The sequence below is a fragment of the Crocuta crocuta genome, unplaced genomic scaffold, assembly GCF_008692635.1.
Source record: "Crocuta crocuta isolate KB4526 unplaced genomic scaffold, BGI_CrCroc_1.0 scaffold229, whole genome shotgun sequence".
Lineage (NCBI taxonomy): Eukaryota > Metazoa > Chordata > Mammalia > Carnivora > Hyaenidae > Crocuta > Crocuta crocuta.
Genome location: NW_027536464.1, coordinates 7,461,785 through 7,480,141, shown reverse-complemented (window position 1 = coordinate 7,480,141; position 18,357 = coordinate 7,461,785). Strand labels below are relative to the sequence as shown.

At 42.7% G+C, this 18,357-nt stretch overlaps 1 protein-coding gene across 1 annotated transcript in view; it reads left to right on the top strand.

Annotated features, from left to right (window-relative positions):
* PAX3 (paired box 3) overlaps positions 1-18,357 on the top strand; it is a 237,387-nt gene that overhangs the window by 71,379 nt on the left and 147,651 nt on the right. The window contains 3 exon segments of the mRNA XM_077748573.1: positions 3,061-3,226; positions 3,648-3,654; positions 4,394-4,592. Of these exon segments, the coding sequence (XP_077604699.1) occupies positions 3,061-3,226; positions 3,648-3,654; positions 4,394-4,592 (372 nt within the window).

The window sequence follows — 18,357 nt, the reverse complement described above, 5'->3', positions numbered from 1 at the left end:
CCACCCGCTGGGTAAATCAAACTTGCTTTACTTATCTAAAGGTTACAGCAGGAAGTTGGCACAGGGAGATTGGCAGTATGATCTGATAACGATGGAAGTGTGAACTCTGAGTTCTTCACGAAGGATCTCAGCAGTAGGATGGAGGATCCTAAGTGTGAGTGAGTGACCTTTTGAAAATTTAACTCTCTTTCCAGCCTAAAGCTGGCGATCCAGAGCACACAGGTTGGTTGAGGTAGGTGTCAGAGACCACTTCACCTGAACGGAGTGTGACTCATTAATCTGGAGAGTTTAGAATACAAAATACGACACGGTGTGTCGTATAGTATGGCACACTTAGGTGTGAATACAGCCCGCATTCCTTCCTGCAGCCTCCTCAGCCCCGAAACGCTTGTTCGAAGCACTTCTGGGAGTCATGACAGCAGATGCTTAGCTTCGCAGTGAGAAAACATGGTGGATACAGACCTGAAATTGAGTGCTTGCTGCTCATGCTTCTATTATCCCAGGTGGCAATTTATTAGGTTAAGTAAAACTCTAATTCAATTATGTATCAACATGGGAAAATATTGACTTACCTTCTTTTCCTGTTGGAAACTTAAGGAGTACTAAATGTTAGTATTTTGAGGAAGTTCATACAGCTTTCCTTACCAGTGTCTTATGCCTGGAGACATCCCGACTCCTTTTCAGACAAATGCTTGGGTGCATCACAAAGGTTCAAGCAGATACCTTGGCAAAGGATTTGTTAAACTGGGTTTTCTTGCTCCAAGACAGAGAAATTCCTCCCTCCACTCTTTTAAAAGTTTCCATGACTTAAAAAAAAATTACAATTAAGTTGTCTAAATGTTAGCTTTGTTCTATAAGGAAATCTAGTTTTACCTTTTCTTGGACACTCTGGTCTTCTGTATTATTCCCTCCATCTGGGGCGACCTTTTGTTAAAATCGCATCCATACTACAAGATGAGTTCAGATTCTGTCTCCACTCCAAACTTTCCCCAATTCTCTGCATTTCCAAATATGGAGCTTCTGCATCTAGTGAGCAATGATTTTGGTTTCCTTAAGGGCTCTGGGAATTCCAGAGGGCAAGTCTGAAAGCCACTGGGTGTAGGGACTCTGTCTTATCCTGACATTTTTTAAAAAAAATATTTTTATTTATTTCTAGGAGAGAGAGAGACAGCGTGAGCAGGGGAGGGTCAGAGAGAGAGGGAGATACAGACTCTGAAACAGGCTCCAGGCTCTGAGCTGGCAGTCAGCACAGAGCCCAACGCGGGGCTCGAACCCATGAACCGCGAGATCATGACCTAAGCGAAAGTCGGACGCTTAACCGACTAAGCCACCCAGGCGCCCCTTATCGTGACATTTTATTCATCCCTTTTCCCTCTGGCCCCAAGCATGGTACTTTATCCATATGAAGTTTTCAATGCCCTTCTGATATAGGAATTAGAATATATTTTTAAAAATATTTGTTTATTTTTGAGAGAGAGAGAGGAAAGAGAGAGACAGAGACAGGAAGAGTGGGGGGGTTGGGGGGCAGAGAGAGAGGGAGACACAGAATCCGAAGCAGGCTCCAGGGTCTGAGCTGTCAGCACAGAGCCCGATGCAGGGCTTGAACTCACGGACTGCGAGATCATGACCTGAGCTGAAGTCGGACGCTTAACCATCTGAGCGCCCCGTAATTAGAATATCCTTAGTTGGTAGAAATACTCTCTAATTTTAGGGGAAGCATCACATACGCACTCTGTCAAATCATCCGAAGTTCTGCATTTAAGGGGTGCCTGGTTGGTGCGGTTGGTTAAGCGACTTCAGCTCAGGTCACGATCTCATGGTTAATGAGATCGAGCGCTGCCCTGGGGTCTGTGCTGGCAGCGCAGAGCCTCCTTGGAATTCCCTCCCTCTCTCTCTTGGCCCCCCCACCCCCGCCCCCAAAATGAGTAAATTAAACTTTAAAAAAAATTTTTTTTAATGTTTTTTATGTATTTCTAGGAGAGAGACAGACAGAGAGACAGCACGAGCAGGGGAGGGTCAGAGAGAGAGGGAGTCACAGACTGAAACAGGCTCCAGGCTCTGAGCTGGCAGTCAGCACAGAGCCCGACGCGGGGCTCGAACCCACGAACCGCGAGATCATGACCTAAGCGAAAGTCGGACGCTCAACCGACCAAGCCACCCAGGCGCCCCGAGTAAATTAAACCTTTAAAAAGAATTCCACTTTTAAGCTGCAGCTGTAAGAACTGGGCAAGATGATGGGTCCCACTAAAAGCCTGTATCACAGTTCCTTAACATTTGGGTGTGCAGTTACGTTTCTTGCTCCTATTTTTGCCATTTCTCCAGCTGCTATTCTTTAAAGGCATTTTATTATATTACACCAAGGTTTTTTTCTGAATATACCTGGCCATCACAGTGCTTGGCATAGAATAATATAGGTGCTTAAAGCTGTCATTGAAAGAAATAATAAACTATTTAAGGGATCTTCTTAGATAAAATGCTTTCATTTCTTAAAATACTTACCTCTTTGGCATTTATTTCCATTAAGATCAGAACAATGTCTCAGCGTTGACAGGGATGGTAAAAGGGCTCCATTTATCCTCGTGGTCAATTTGTATCCTGATATAGGAGCCATGCTTATAAGGTAGAGAAGTGCCAAGTCAGACCGATAATACGAAGTTAGTGTGATAGGGAAGACCAAATTAGGATATATGTCGTGTACGGGTCAGAGAGGCTCTGCATCCTCCGTATGATGCGAAAACAGATGAAGGTGGGTCGGTGTTGGTGATGGTGACAGTGGAGAGTTCCTGTCGTTCCCAGCCATGCTCAGCCCTCCCTGCCCATGATCATCATGGGGTTGTGGGTGCTCCGCAGGACCATGGTAGGTCCAGGAGGCCCCTCTCCTGGCCCCGTGACACTGAACTCTCCTTTCTCCCCTGACAATATAACACAGAAGGTAGAGGGCTCTTGCATCTATTTGCCCTGTCAGTAAGGGGCCTTTAATCTGTTTTAGCATGAAAAATTCATTAAGAATGTACTATTATTTCATCAGCGAAATCCTCAAATTTTAAATTAAATCCATAGGTTTGGTTTAGCAACCGCCGTGCGAGATGGAGGAAGCAAGCTGGGGCCAATCAACTGATGGCTTTCAACCATCTCATTCCGGGGGGATTCCCTCCCACTGCCATGCCGACTCTGCCAACGTACCAGCTGTCGGAGACATCTTACCAGCCCACCGCTATTCCACAAGGTACGGAGGGAGGGGGAGTCAAGGGGCTAAAATGTTACGCGGAGTGCTCTCTCTGCAGCCTATTTTCCACAGGCAGGGAACTCCAGGGCGAGGCTGACATTGTTGCTCTCTGTAGGCTACTTACCTTGTATCAGGTTGTCTTAAATGTACCTGACGCATTTCAGAAACATAGTCTGTTCTATGACACATTAGGATCTCTCTAGGAACTGTGCTTTGCACAATATAATTCTATTTCATTATTTTAAAACGAAACAATGAAACCAAATAAAACAGCTCTCCTAAATAAATATGGGATTAGCTTTGTCTTTGTCAAAGTTTTACTTCGTTAGTACCCCAGGTACTAACTAAATTAGTTAGTTAATTGCACCCCAGGTGCAATTAACTAAAGTTCTATGATAGTTACTAACTGCAGCAGGGATAGAGGGAAGGTAAGCTTTGATAAAGTCACTAATTGACGGCATACGGAGGTGAATGGGATAAGTGATACGACTGGATGGTTTTTGGATTATGGAAGAGAGCACTGCAGGCATTCCACACTGCTATTTAGGTACGTTGAAAGTGTATTTGGCCAGGGGCGCCTGGGTGGCTCAGTCGGTAAGCGTCTGACTCTTGATCTTGGCTCAGGTCATGATCTCACTGGTGGGGAGTTCGAGCCCCACGATGGACTCTGTCCTGACAGTGCAGACCTTGCTTGGGATCCTCTTTTTCTCCCTCTCTCCCTGGCTCCCCCCTGCTTGTGTGCTCTCTCTCTCTCTCTCTCAAAAATAAACATTAAAGAAAAAACAAAGGAAAGTATATTTGACAAGAAACGTGAGACTTGCAATTCTTACCTTGGTTAATTCTTACCCTGATTAATACCACTCACTACCAAAATAGGTTTGTTATCACCGTTACTGTGATTTCTGCTCTCGTATTCTGGGTGAGTATGCCGCGGAAGTGTACAAGTCAGTTATGTACTCGCGCACACACGCAGAGACGTGGCTGTGTTTGTTCTGAGTGGCGCTGTATGCGTGCTAAGGAGTGCAGTTTGAAAGTGCGGTTTGGTCTGAGCGGTAGAGACTGCCGCTTGGCTCGGTGATGTGAATTGTGCACTGAACGTCTTCTGCCGACCTGCACTGGCGCCTTCGAGCTGACAGTCTTCTCCATTGCAGCCGTGTCGGATCCCAGCAGCACGGTGCACAGACCTCAGCCGCTTCCTCCGAGCACAGTACACCAAAGCACTATTCCTTCGAACCCAGACAGCAGCTCTGCCTACTGCCTCCCCAGCACCAGGCATGGATTTTCCAGCTATACAGACAGCTTTGTGCCTCCGTCTGGGCCCTCCAACCCCATGAACCCCGCCATTGGCAATGGCCTTTCACCTCAGGTCAGTCCCGTGTTTCCAGACAGACGATTTGCTGTATACCAGAACCAAACAGTCAATTCCCCGAGGCAGTCCTGTAATGAATTGCCAAATTTAAACCATAATGTATTCTTTATACAAGCCACATGATTTCAGTTTTCTGGTTTCCTTTCTCTCTCCACTCTTCCTACGGACCCGTATCAAAAGTTGTAGCTCGGACTTAAAATCCAAGTGATTTTTTTAAGGTAATCATGGATATTCTGTGTTTATACCGAGCAGTCAAGGCGTTGATTGGCTCCACCCCTAACTCTGAGCTTCGGGTCAGCAGCTCACATGCATTTTGTTGTTGTTGTTGTTTTTAAAAAGGTACTTGATCAGCTGATACGGTTGTGAACAAAAGCGCCCGATAGGAAAACACCAAAGCTTTTATAAAACAATTGGAGAGGAAGCAAACAAGTTGCGCAGGGAGAGATCAGCTGATGACTACAGAACTCGGGGATAAATGAGTTATAAATGCACAAATTAGGAGAATTACTGCTACTTTGGGAATATATAGATAGTTGGATGTTGTAATTGTTTTTCTAATTTGCATTGGGCTGTGAGCCTTTCTTCAGAGATCATATTAATAAATTGCCTTGGTAATTGCATGTCAGAGGGTTGGATAAATTTCCTACATGTGGCATCTGTGTGAGGTTGACATTATTAGCAGTTGTTTAAATACAGACCGCCTGATTTTATTAGAGAGCTCTTGGCCCAGGTGGCGAGGATAGCTGCCCACTAAATTTGGAGAAATGTCACAAAGGGGTTGCAATCTATAATTGCAATCGAGAATCTCTTCAGGGCCGAGAGTGAGAGTTTTAACAGCTTTATCTTTTCTTAACCCCCGTTTTCCTCTTGGTGGTGAGAAAAACAGAGGGAAGCTCAGAGTGACAGAAATGAAAAGTGAAAAGACAATTATACTCAATTACACACTAATCACCGACTATCACCGCTGCCTAAGCACCAAGAGGGCATTCTAATAGGCAGAAAATGAGATTTTAATGGCACAAAGGGTGGCCAAAATAACGACTCCTATATCTTCGCCTTCTTCGTTTTCTTCAACTTGTGGTTGGTGTGTTGGGGAGTGCAGTTCCTGGGCTCTGCACAAGGGTGATAACTCTGAGCAGCTGAAAAGTTCAAAGCCGTCGGAGTTGAAAAGAATGAATAGCAAAGGCAATGAAATAAACATTTCTGCCTAAAGGCAAAAGTTCATAAATCCTTTTTTGTAACAGTCAATGTAATTAAGTTTCATAGATTCCTATAGCACATCCTGGGATAGGAATAGGAGATGGCTTTAAACCTCGGCCGAAAAAGAACAACATGAAAACAATGAGCGTGATTCCTTACGGGACTGTAATGCATTTAATTTCCAAGTGCTGGCATTTGTAATGTGATTTTGCATGAAAATCACGGACTTAGGTTCGTAGATTCCTCTTTAAAATGCCCAGATTTAGAGCATATAAGCTTCTTCCGCAGTTTAGAAGTAACATCAGGGGTAGTTATCTCTGCAGTTTTTAGCGTCAGTAGTGTGGGGCCCCGGCAGAGCTGTTTGGAAGACGGTTTGGGTGAATGTGTTAATAAAAGTAAACTCTAACCCTCACTGCTTCTGCAAGGCGAGACCCAGAACTCCGCTGGCATTTCTTTCCTGTTCAGTGGCAATAGGGAAGATGACACAGATCTGTACGCCAAAAGTGAAACTCCTGGCTTCTTGTAAGTGTATGAGCTTGTATGTTATGACCAGTATATTATATTATATATTATTGGAGCTACTGGCACGTAGTCTTGAAACTGTTAATCTTTCATTTTATGATTCCAGAGTTGACGGTAGAGTGGGAATCATTCCAATATCAAGCAATGGAAAGTTCCACAGGCAACTCTTCCTGTATTTCTTTACTATGCTCTTACATATTCTGTTAATTTCTTACTGATTACTTTGTATCTATCCAGGATATTTTGCACTTCTACCATACATTTCCTTCTCAAATCACCACTAGGAATCCATGTCGTTTTAGTCCTTATAACATCCCTAATGAGCTGGAAAATGGACAAATAATATATGATGAAGCTCCTCCTTATTTCTTTAGGCAAAGTTGGGGAGCGAAAGACGGTAAGTGGATCAGAATCATGCCAACCATGTTTAAAAAACAACAGGGTAGGAGAATTGGCAATTAGAACCTGGATTTCGATAGCTTTGGGATTCATCCCTTCTCAGGATCGCCTCTTTNNNNGTAAGCCTACTTTTGGTTGTTTGGCTTTATTAGGAATATTGTGAAGAAAACTTAAAGACAAGAGCTCACTCTGAACAGCCTGGTTTACCTATTAATGAAAGAAGAGAGGAAAGAAAGCATCTTCAGGGGCACCTGGGTGGCTTAAGTCATTTAAGACTTAACCGACTCTTGGTTTCAGCTCAAGTCATGATCTCATGGAAGATGCATTCAAGCCCTGCATCAGGCTCTGTGCTGACAGTGTGGAGCCCGCTAGGGATTCTCTCTCTCTCTCTCTCTCTCTCTCTCTCTGCCCCTCCCCCACTTGCTGTCTGTCTTTCTCTCAAAAATAAATACGTAAACTTAAAAAAAGAGAAAGGGTCTTCAGTCTTACTACTTATCATATTGAAGTGCTTATTAATATATTGGATCCAATATATTAATATATTGGATCATATTCAAAATGGAACTAATCTTTCCATTTCTCCTCACCTTCTACTCCTCCATTTCCTCTACTTCTCTCTGGACACCTGATATGCAGACAAATCAACTGAGGCTCAGAGAGCTTTCTTGAGGCCTGCTGCAGACCACCAGGTGATAGAGAGATTTGAGGTTGGAAGCTGGGAGGCTTGGCCCATAGTCCCCCCTCCCCTGTGAGCGTACACAGTTGGGCAAAGAGGAAACAGGTATCATGAAAAATAGCGGCAGAGGGCTTTCATCATATTTTAAAAGCATTTAGTAGAGACGAAGTTTCTAAACTTTTGGTTCAGGTTCATTGATGCACTTTTGCTAATATGTTTTTTACATGTTTTTTCAGCTCCACACACTTTTTCTACCAATCTTTTAACTCCCCCCAATAATAAAGGGATTGCATGGTTATTGTAGAAAATGGAAAACATTTCTTAAAAGTGTCTTCAGAGTAGGAAAAAAATTCCCCTGGACAATGCTATTAATATTTTTGTATATTGCCTTCCAGCTTTTTTGAGTCTTATGCCTTTAAAAAATATATATATAAGTGGGGGCACCTGGGTGGCTCAGTCAGTTGAGCATCTGACTTTGGCTCAGGGCATGATCTTGCGGTTGGTGAGTTCGAGGCCCGCATCTGACTCTTTGCTGTCAACATGGAGCCCACTTTGGATCTTCTGTCCCCCTCTCTGCCCTTTTCCTGCTCGCACGCTCTCAAAAATAAATAAACATTAAAAAAAATATATAACTAAGACACTAGCGTATATAGCTTTCCATGTTGTCTTCTTCTGCCATTACATTCCATCAGAGGCCTTTCCCCACTTACTAACTTAAAGGGAATTGGATTTAATGGTTTTGGAGTTGTTACGGTCAATTCATTGTAGATCTTTCCAGAGGAGGCTGACATGTTAAAATAATTTGTGGATTTTGACTCGTTATCTAGTGGTGTTGGCCATTCCCACTTGGAACTCGTGAGCTGGAATGTGTGTGAACTGTGGTGGAATGGGCTTTCTCGTTTCCTGTCAAGAAATGAACAGACACCATAAAGAAGGGCACATCGTTTCTCTGTGTGTGCGTGTCTTCTAGTTTGGTTTTCTTCTGGAGACTCCAACATGTCTTCTCCCTCACGTAAAGATTCCTCTAAAGCTTGGAGTCAGAGCCATTAGCCAAATGGTATTTCCTAAATGCCCTCAGTGCTTTTCTCGGGGAGGGTCTCAGCCTCGTGACAGGTGTGAAGTGACTCAGGAAGGCCACACTTGTTCAGCTGGTCAGATTTGAGCAGCAGTAAACTGACATGTGTCTTGACAGAGTATCAGAATGTTGACAAAACCTTTTAGAAACTTCGAGCATAGGCTTCCTCTGAGTTGCTGAAAGGGTCTGTGCACCACTTAATCGTTGGCCAGTTTATCTCGTTCTGAGGGAATCAGTAACTATATCCGAGGAAGATGGCCATTTTCCTTATGTAAAAACTGAGACCAATGCAATGCAGTCATCTAAATGACAGAGCGGGTTCCCGGCAGACTTAAGAGCCAAATCTCTCCATCTTCCAGTTGTTATTCTTGCATAAACACAAAGTACACATTTCACTGCCCGAAGAAGCGTAATAGTCTAGCAAGTTTCCCATAGGCTCTGGCATTGCTATTTGACCTGATTTCCCTGCAGGCGTGGCCAAAAGCTTCACCAATGGGGGGGGGGTTGGCTTCATACTCCCCCCCCCCAAAGACGGGATCTGTCAGGGGGACCTGAGGCAAGAGTCTCAGTGATGGGTGACAGAGGGGATAGGCTATGACCCCAACCTTTTGTGCAGTCTCTGAATTGCACTGTATTTCGTTTGAACTTCATAACCCTTTTAGGAGATGGGGCTTCTCTAATGAATGACAAACAGAGAAGAAAATGGTTCGAGTCACTCTAGCGAGGGCTTTCCATCCAGCAGTAGCAGCCTTCTTTCGAAAGGTTGTGTTCTCTTGGTGTGGGGACAGTGCAGAAAGAATACGGGGCATTAGAGCCCATGCCTGTGCTCTGCAGAGCCTGTTCCCAGCACCTTGCAACACCAGCAGGAGAGAAAAAGGAATCTTGACGTGGATAGGAGGTATCGAGGAAATACTAGCAGATGCTTAGGACATGAGACTAATTAACATTTGGCCCATGTTCTTCCAATTAACTTTCCTTCGCAAGAAACACTCCCTTCACTGCCCCCCACCCACCTCCAGAACACACATAGCCAACCCCCCAAAAACAAGGCCAATTAATTTAACAAACTTCTGTCATTTCATGCCCCACCCCCACCCCACTTCTCCAGTCTCCACGGCTTTTGGTCACAGCTTCTAATGATTTCTTGAGTGAAATACAGTATCAGTGGGGTTACATGGTTTCTAGAAAGCCCCCCCTCCTTTTTTTTTTTACTGTCATGTTGTATACAAAAATGGGCCAACTTGGCGGCATTTAGGGTTCATCAACCATTGCAAATGATTCTTCAAATGTTTTGGGTTTGGTAAAACCTAAAACACATTTTGCCAAGCACTTTTCCTCCTTAATTTTTCAAACTGTGTATTTTAGGGAAAATTTGATCCATATGGTTTTGATTCATTTACTCTTATATCATGGCCTTTTTTTTTTTTCTTTTTCCTACGGAGCCATTTGATATCCAAGAAGCTTTCTGAGCCTTTCCTACATTCATTTTAAGTATTTTCCTCCCTAAAAAAGAGGAAATCCTCTCTGCAACCTCAGCGGCCATAAATTTTGAGTACTCTCTCAATTCAGCAATACTTAAAAATACATTTGGTATAAATCTGGATTATTATGAACACATTGTATGTTTAGAGCAGAGGGGTAGATTTTCGTTTCTGGTTTATGAGGGAAACCAAGGACAAAATAAGAAAATAGGCTTAAATTAAAAAAAAAAGTTTTGTTTTAAGGAACGTTTAACTGTTATTAATAAATCCCCACGGTAAGAGCTCTGCTCAGAGGGCTCGTTTCAAATTTTCAGCCAGGTCTTGGATAAGATGTAATTGAATAACGAGGATACCTGTCCCATTTCATGGATAATCTGCTGAGGAAAGAAAAAATTCTCCTAAAGTCTTGTGTACGAGGTTTACAAATCCTCGAATGTTTGCTCACCACTCAACACCTCAGCAACAAAGCACAGGTCTGCCCTTCTCATCAAGGCCGTCGACCATTCATCTCTTAAGTCCGGTTGTAACATGACAGCGCCGAGGAGTTGGGACAGACCCGAGAATGAGCCGCTAGCTCTTCACAGAAAACGAGATTGTGGTTAATGGCGGAGGACGGCCAGGATCAACTTTTGTTCTTGTTCGCATTTTACAAAAGAAAACCTTTAGCTCAACCACCCATCCAGTTGCTCTTAAAGAATAATATTAAAATTGAGATTATTAGTGTGTAATGTATGTAAATTGCATATTTGGTGGCAGCCATGCTTATTAGTGAGCGTCCTCATTTCATGCATATATGTATTAGACCGTCGTGGTTCCATTTCAAATTAGATTTCAATTGCTCAGCACAGTTTCTTTTGACAAACATTTGTTAATCCCGAAACCTATTAGGGAGAAGCATTTGAGTGTTAGTATGTGTACACAAAACTCAAGACTGCTTTTGATTTTGCTCGTCAGTTTTTTTTTTTTTTTTTTTTTTTTTTTTTTTTTTTTTTTGCATCTCAGTGTTCACGATTATCTCAAATTCCTTAGCTGCAAGGCAAGGTGATGGTGCTTTGTCCAGCGAAGGAATAAGGGCTTGCTTACCGCGGATCAGCTTGTTACGTGGGCGAGGTATAGTCATTAAGAACGGTTGTGAGCGGTGCTTTTCTGTTTCACACAAGGGGCAACCTTCTTCTCGGAGGCAGGGTAATTCCTTGACTTTTTCTTGTCCTGCTGATCCATGGAAAAGCAGTGAGATTTACCCTGGTGGCAGGGCCAGCTCCTGTTTGAGGAGAGCGATTTTTCTGGACGTTTGCGGGCGCACATGCGGAAGCCACTTGATGCCAGGCCATTTGTTTTGGGTGACAGAGGGTGTGCCCTCCACCCTCTTTTACCATGGTGAAGAGCCAGACCACCAACCCGTTTCCCAAAGAGGTACTTCCCTCCCTTTACACTTTCCAGAAAGTCACCTGTGGAGGAAAGAGGAGTGATTTTGATTAAAGAGATTGGTCGGGTGTCAAACAAAGCTCAGAGGGAGAGACGTTCCATGCAAAAGCGGCTGCCCTTCCAAGGCTCGAGCCTCATTGTTTCATTCCTGGAGCGGTCTGGGAGCTCAAACCCAAGGCTGCCGAAGCCTCCCGTGTTTAGGAAGGCTCCAAGATGTTTATGATCATAAATGAGCCCATTCCAGCCCCACCAGAATAACTGTTGACCGTTTGCATGTTTCCATTCCGCCGCGCTAGGTTTTCAAGATGTTCTCCGTGGTGAGCGCACTGCTGCTAATCCATCTCTTGAATGCAGTGCAGGCTGTAATTGACCCGGTGCCTTTGGTTTTTCTCCGAAGGCTGTGGTTGCTACCCTTACAGAATATGAGGAGGGCCCTGGTTTGTGTCAGCTCTGGCCACAGCCTCTTGAGTTAGTTACAGACTGGGAGAATTTTGAAAGAGACAACTACTTGGCCCAAACCTCCTTTTGAAAGAAGGGAGGGAGCAGCATCAATGACTGAATCTTACATCATCTCACTGAAATGAGCCACAAGCAAACCTTTCTTGCTGAATTAAATTTTTTGTGTGTCTGCTGAGTTGATTTAAATAGAAACTCCATTAGCTACTTTCCCCTGTAGATTGCACAAATCAAATGCAACAAGCCCGTGGTTTCTAGGCGCATTCGGATTTGGTTAGCCGTTGGGGAGAAAAAGTTGTGTGTGATTGCTGGGTCTATAACGAAGCCACTAGAATAAAAAGTTTTTCTTTGTCGTCGGTAAAACGCAGGAAAACCGTGCTGGATTCTAGTGTGAGGCCAGTGGTCTGAATCAACCCTTTATATGTGGCTAGAATGCAATGTAAAGCTTTTAATTTATTACTGCATTTGCAAAATGGCAATATCTACAGAAATCTGAATACTTGCATATTTATTCAATTAGCGGCTGAATGTGTGCTTTGTACTACAGACGCAAAAGACTGGATTTAGTCATTAGTTGTATACTATTTTTTGTTTTCTTTTTTCCTAAAGAAATCTGTTTCTGCGAAACAGTCTGGGTTTCATCAGAGGTGTGTATTTTTCAATGTACGGTATGATATTTAAAAATTACTCTTGACATTTAGCTCGAGTTCAGGAACCTGGAGTTGCTGAGATTACTCACTGCACTGTTGCTGCTCATTGTTCCTATGAGAACGATGGGCAGTTGCGAGGCAGTGCATATTGTAGACTCACAGGATAGTATTTCCACCCCGAAGGAAATATTTCCTGCCCGTGAGAGAATCTCAATGCTGAACAGTGAAGGAGGCAGGCACCGTTGATAGAAATAACTTATCTTTTTCTCTTACAAAAAACCCTGATGTCTCATTTTGGGCAGCTTGCGTTAAAAAAAAAAAATTCTAATGGAAGTTCTGATTTAAAAACCCTCCATAGTGGTGAGCTTCTATTTATGTGTGACTCCACAGGAAAATTTCTAGTTCGGTGTCAACATGTCCATGACTCTTGCAGGCAGAATTTTTTTCTTTCAGCCTCTGCTGATGTACGTTGGTGTATTTGCACCTTGTTAAAACACACGCCAAGCGGTATTACATAATAATGTGCCCATTCTCCCTTTTACTGTGAGCTTCTAGAGGAGTGGTACTAGGTCGTAATCATCTTCAAACACCCAGAAACCACCCAGTGCCTCATAATAAAGGCTAGTTCCCCACAGTGGGCTCCTTGAAACAGTGGTTTGGGGAAAAAGGATTCTGAGTCAACGATTTGATAAGTGTTACCTTTCAAAATCCCAGGGCACATCAGACTACTAAAGGCTCTGATAAGTCTTGCAGTGCGGAAGCATGTCTGTCTAATTTGGTTTTCTAATTTAACTATGGAGCCCTTTTGTTGAGTATGAAACTATCAAGTTTTGAGGCACCCTTCCTAGGAAGTGCTAAGTGAGAGAAAACACGGGTGGAGGTCTGCTCATGAGTTGTCCATTTCTAAAATGCTTCCCTTGATTTTTTTTTTCCACAAGTGAATTTTCTTTCTATTTAATGTCTGATGTGATCTTTCACCTGGACACATTGTCGGCCCCCTCCCTGCCACCCGTATAATAATAACATAGCGGGCAAAAGAGTAATTTTAAGGAAGAAGCTATTAACCACTTAATAATGTTTAGATAAGGCAGAGAAGGGCATAAAGAGAGGCAAGAGATTTCTAGGACTAGAGGGCAGTGTGGACGTTACTCATTGATCTAAGTCACGTAGATTCCAAAACTTACCAGCTGTGGGACTTCAGACATGTTGCTTAAACTATCTTAGCTTCTGTTCCAACTTCTTGTTACACTTGGAAGATGTTAAAAAAGAATTGTCCTATAGGAGCTGGGCTGGGAAACACAGTGCTTGGAGAAACTTAAATGCTTTTTGATGAAGTAACAAGAGCCTGCAACAGGGCTTTCACGACTACTTACTCCAAAATATCCCATGAACCGCTGACAAAAGACAAAACAAAACAAAAACTTTTTGTTTGTTCCTGCCCCCAAAAGGCAAGTGTGGAAACCGGACAATAGCAAAAGAAAGGCAGTTTGTTGGTGGACCCGGGTATTTTCAGGGATTCTACTTGGACATCTTAAAGAGCTAAGGATGCGTTTTGCTGTCCGTTCAGAATGCAGTAATTGTACTGTGCCTGAGATACAAAAGTGCCCAGAAATACAATGTACACATCTTGGTTTTGTTGGAGAAATTCAGATCACGGGGTGCCTGGGTGGCTCAGTTGGTTAAGCGTCTGACTCTTGGCTTCGGCTCAAGTCGTGATCTTACCGTTTGTGAGTTTGAGCCCCATGTCAGAGCTGTCAGCAGAGAGCCTGCTTGGGATTCTCTCTCGCCCTCTCTCTGCCCCTTCCCTGCTTGCACTCTCTCTGTCTCAAAAAATAATAAAAAAATTTTTTAAAGAGAAATTCAGATCACAAGAACATAAGAACTCACTACAGCAAGAATGAGAGCCAACGATCCTTCATTCCATGGGGCTAAGAGAGGGGAGGGGCCAGCGTTATCCTAATGGTTCCTTTTTTAATCTCACTTTGATTTATTGAAACACAATATTGACATGAACACATTTTAAAAATCTACACTTCAGCTTCTATGGGACTGGAAAGCTAAGCGAATCGGATGAACGCTATGCTTCTCTCTCATCAGTAAAGAATAAAGGTAGCTAAAACTACAGGTGCAGTGGAAAGATCTTCGAAAGTAAGGGACAATCTGAGTAATTTTGAGTGGCTCATTGGGGAATATTCTCAATTCGCTAAATTACAAAGACTATTTTGTCAAGATCGGGAGGAACAGATTACATTTCTGTACCTCAGGGAACTATGTAAGCAGTTTCACTGTGAGCCCTGTATGTTCCCCACATACATCCAGTTACCTGTGCAATTGGAGACATGGACCATGTCCAATTTATGATCAGGTTCAGCTAGATGAGCGACACACCGTCTTTACTGGCTCCGTGTCCCTGGAGTTGGCTAAGAGAGAGAATTAAGGTACATAGGATTTTACCTCAGTGGGGCAGTAGCTTCTGGTTCTTGGAAGACTGTATTCTCAGATGTCCCATATTGATGGAGTTGCTGCAGGTATCCATGGGTCTTGGAAATCCTGTGAAATAGGCAGGAACACATTGCTTAAAAGGTAGATTCTTCGACTTTTGCAGGACTGCCCTCTGCTTTCCCGTGATTAATAGAAAAAGCCTTCCTGAGATCTACCCATTAAGTTAGTATTACTTGGTCTTTTCAGTTGGCTCTTTCCTCTACCCTGAGAACATACCTTCTTTCATGTGAAGAGAAAGGTAGGGAAACTTCTCTGCTGTAATCTTAGGCGTTTAGTAGATGGCATCTTAGGACTTTGGGCAGCCATAGAAATATTTGCCTGCATCACACATGGTCTAGAAAAAGGAAGAAATTTCCTTGTTGAAATGGGCCACTGTTTCTCTTCCTTGGTAGGCCGGAATGTCTGTCCTCCATGTTGTTAGAGCACTGGGGGGGAAGGGAAAATCTCAGGGGAAAGAGATTCCAGTGTAGCCCCACATCCTTTGTTTCAGAGGGGCAGAGTTGAGGCTCTTCTTTCTGAAAGCCAACTTGGACTTCAAGTTTAGTGTGTGTGTGTGTGTGTGTGTGTGTGTGTGACTCTTAGAGCTGGGCAGTTAAGGTGCAGCAAGATTTGCATTTATGAATGGTGATGAGGGTGAATCAGTCCTGCCCGTTCCTTGAATGCAGGTTTCGTTTATGGGCAATTAGAAATGAAGTTTTAATCCATCTCCCTGAAGTATTGTGGGATACCCAAGTGTAGAGCTTTTCGCCTTCTCGATTTGGAATCCTAGGTCCCAAAGGGTCAATTAATATTTAGCAAACATGTCCTGCAGTGGTCATGAAATTAAACCCAGACATACGTTTGATTTTCTACAGTCATGTGTTCAGGCAGGTTTTTTGAAGCGGTGATGGGGTTGAGTGCTTACCTTGGAGAAGACTGCAGTGGTGGTGGGAAGAGTTAACATCAGGTAATACCATTCCTCCCAGAGAGAGTTTGAGACTCTCTGTGGTAAGTGATGAATGAGAGTATCTGACCCACATCTGTTTTCCATTAGAATGGAACATTGCCCTGACATCGTTAGGAGCATTTGTCAAGATTCCCTGGACAGAGCTTCTGTAAATTACATGCTGCAAATGTGTCAGGGTCAGATAAGAGGATATCATTAACTCCCTCAAGTTTACTCAGGGCTCTGTCAGTCCCTCTTAATATGCTAACAGCCAACGATTTTCCTTGAGCCGGTTTGTTATATTTTTCATTCATAGAAGAAAAACAGTCTAGGCTCTCCCCTCCCCCCCCACCCCCAATATTGCACATGTTCCTTTCCCATAAATCATATTAATTGTAGACATGGTCACAAAGCATATTAAATGCAGGCATGCGTAAATGAATTAAAACATATGAGAATTTTATTATGACCCATGGTGGGTCTAACATTGTCCAATGCCAACTGTATTAACTGGCATACTTTTCCATGTAGGTGGAATAAACGTTTTCTTAATGGGCTTTATTTTATTGATAATAGATGGACATGCTCATCATTGGCTAGAAGTAAACAATGTATACGTGCATGTAAGGTGTTGTGTGTGTTTGTGTGTGTGTGTGTGTGTGTGTGTCTGTGTGTATACATGTCACGACTGCAAGCCATTTCTGTGCTAAGTCTTTGCCAGGATTTAAGGTTTAGTCAGCAGTGCCTAAAAAATATTGCTATCAATTTAACAGCCTAGCTCTTTTGAGAAATAGGTACCTTAGAGAACGGATGAAAGAAAAGTTCTGTGATTGGCCATAGGGGCTGGAGATTCAAGTGCATCTGTACCTTAGAGTTTACCTGAGACAGCACTGCCTGTGCTCTTTTCAAATAAAACTTAGAAATACAGGCAGCATATGAACCACACTTGTCTGGCTCTCCTACTTTTTAATCATGCATTAAACATAGCTCCTTGCAAACTGTAAGCTAAGGATTAAAATGAAAAACAAGGACGCGTTTAGCCGGACGTTTTACAAGCATTGGCGTTCTGTCGGTTAGGTAAAGGTCAGCCATGCCCTTCCCACAACTGTGGGTGTGGGTGAGAAGGTCACCATACTTACCTTAAAGAAACTTCTGCCCTCAGGCAACTTCCCTCATAGAGCTTTTAAACGGGACAGGGCCCAAAATCTAATTATTTAGATACTAATCAACTGCAGGATAATTCCTAAGGCACTTGAATCTGAACGCAATGTTCTAATTCTCAGTTGTCCAAATTTAGGCTGTTCAAGCCTCAAAGATACAGTCCCTGAAATATAAGCATTAGATGACTCCCAGAGCACGTGTGTTAACAAAAAAAAAAACAACCACTTAAACATTCAAGTATTTTTGTTTCATTTTGAAAAGAAATTACATACAAATTAAATATGTATACAATCAGTATGTAGACTTTTGGAGGAGAGGGTAGAAACTAACCCTCCCCCCAACAACCCTTTATATCCACCATAGCTGTATTTCACAGCAGTTTTCCAAAATGTAAATAAATGTGTATCATTAAATGTGAAATCACAAGAACCTCTGATCACTTCGGCACAAACAAGAAAACAAAGACACGAAGCAGGATTCCCACTAAGGAAAAAAGATGCACCAAGATGTACCCCACAATTTGCTACATTGTCTGAGATTTTGGATGAGCTCTGAGCCCTTTCGACTGACGGCAAAACCATAACACGCCGGAGACAAATATTTTCCAGACACATTGTTTTAAATGTAAATCTTCATTTAACCTCTAGTTTTTATCTTCTACATTTAATCTTACAATAGGAAAATTAATTCGAGAGAAAGATAGCATGGGGCAATTGTCAAGAGTTAGTTTTTCATCAACCGTATAATCTTCCAGCCTGTTTGGAATTCTGAAACTGGGGAATGACCTTAAGGATATCTTTGGAAAATGTCTCCGATAATTCAAACAACTGAAGAATTGGCATTAGTGCCGGTACAGGATTCTAAGGCTTTGCATTTTTTTTTTTTTAAATGCTTTTCCATAAAGCAATCTAGAAACAGTGTCTGGGAAGTGTTTTTGGAGGTAACAATTTAGAAATGTTCTTAATGGGTTTTTTCAGACGCTTCACCTAGGAGTCGTACTCAATGTAAAAAGAAAGTCTTCCTTCCTTATCCCTTCCCAGTGGGACAGAACAGTGATCTTTATTATAGGAAAACTCTTCTTGGTCATTGTATCTCCTGGGCTTCTCTGGCATTTAATAAGAATGTGGTCAGTGTTCTGTAGACAGAACGGAACAGCTCCAAGTTTATTTATTTTCCTTTGAAATTGTTTGTGAAAACTGGACAATTATTTATTCTTCCCTCAACCCCAAATTAAAAAAAAAAAATCAGGCAAAAAATTCATCCTATGGTAGAAATAGCTTACTAATGGTT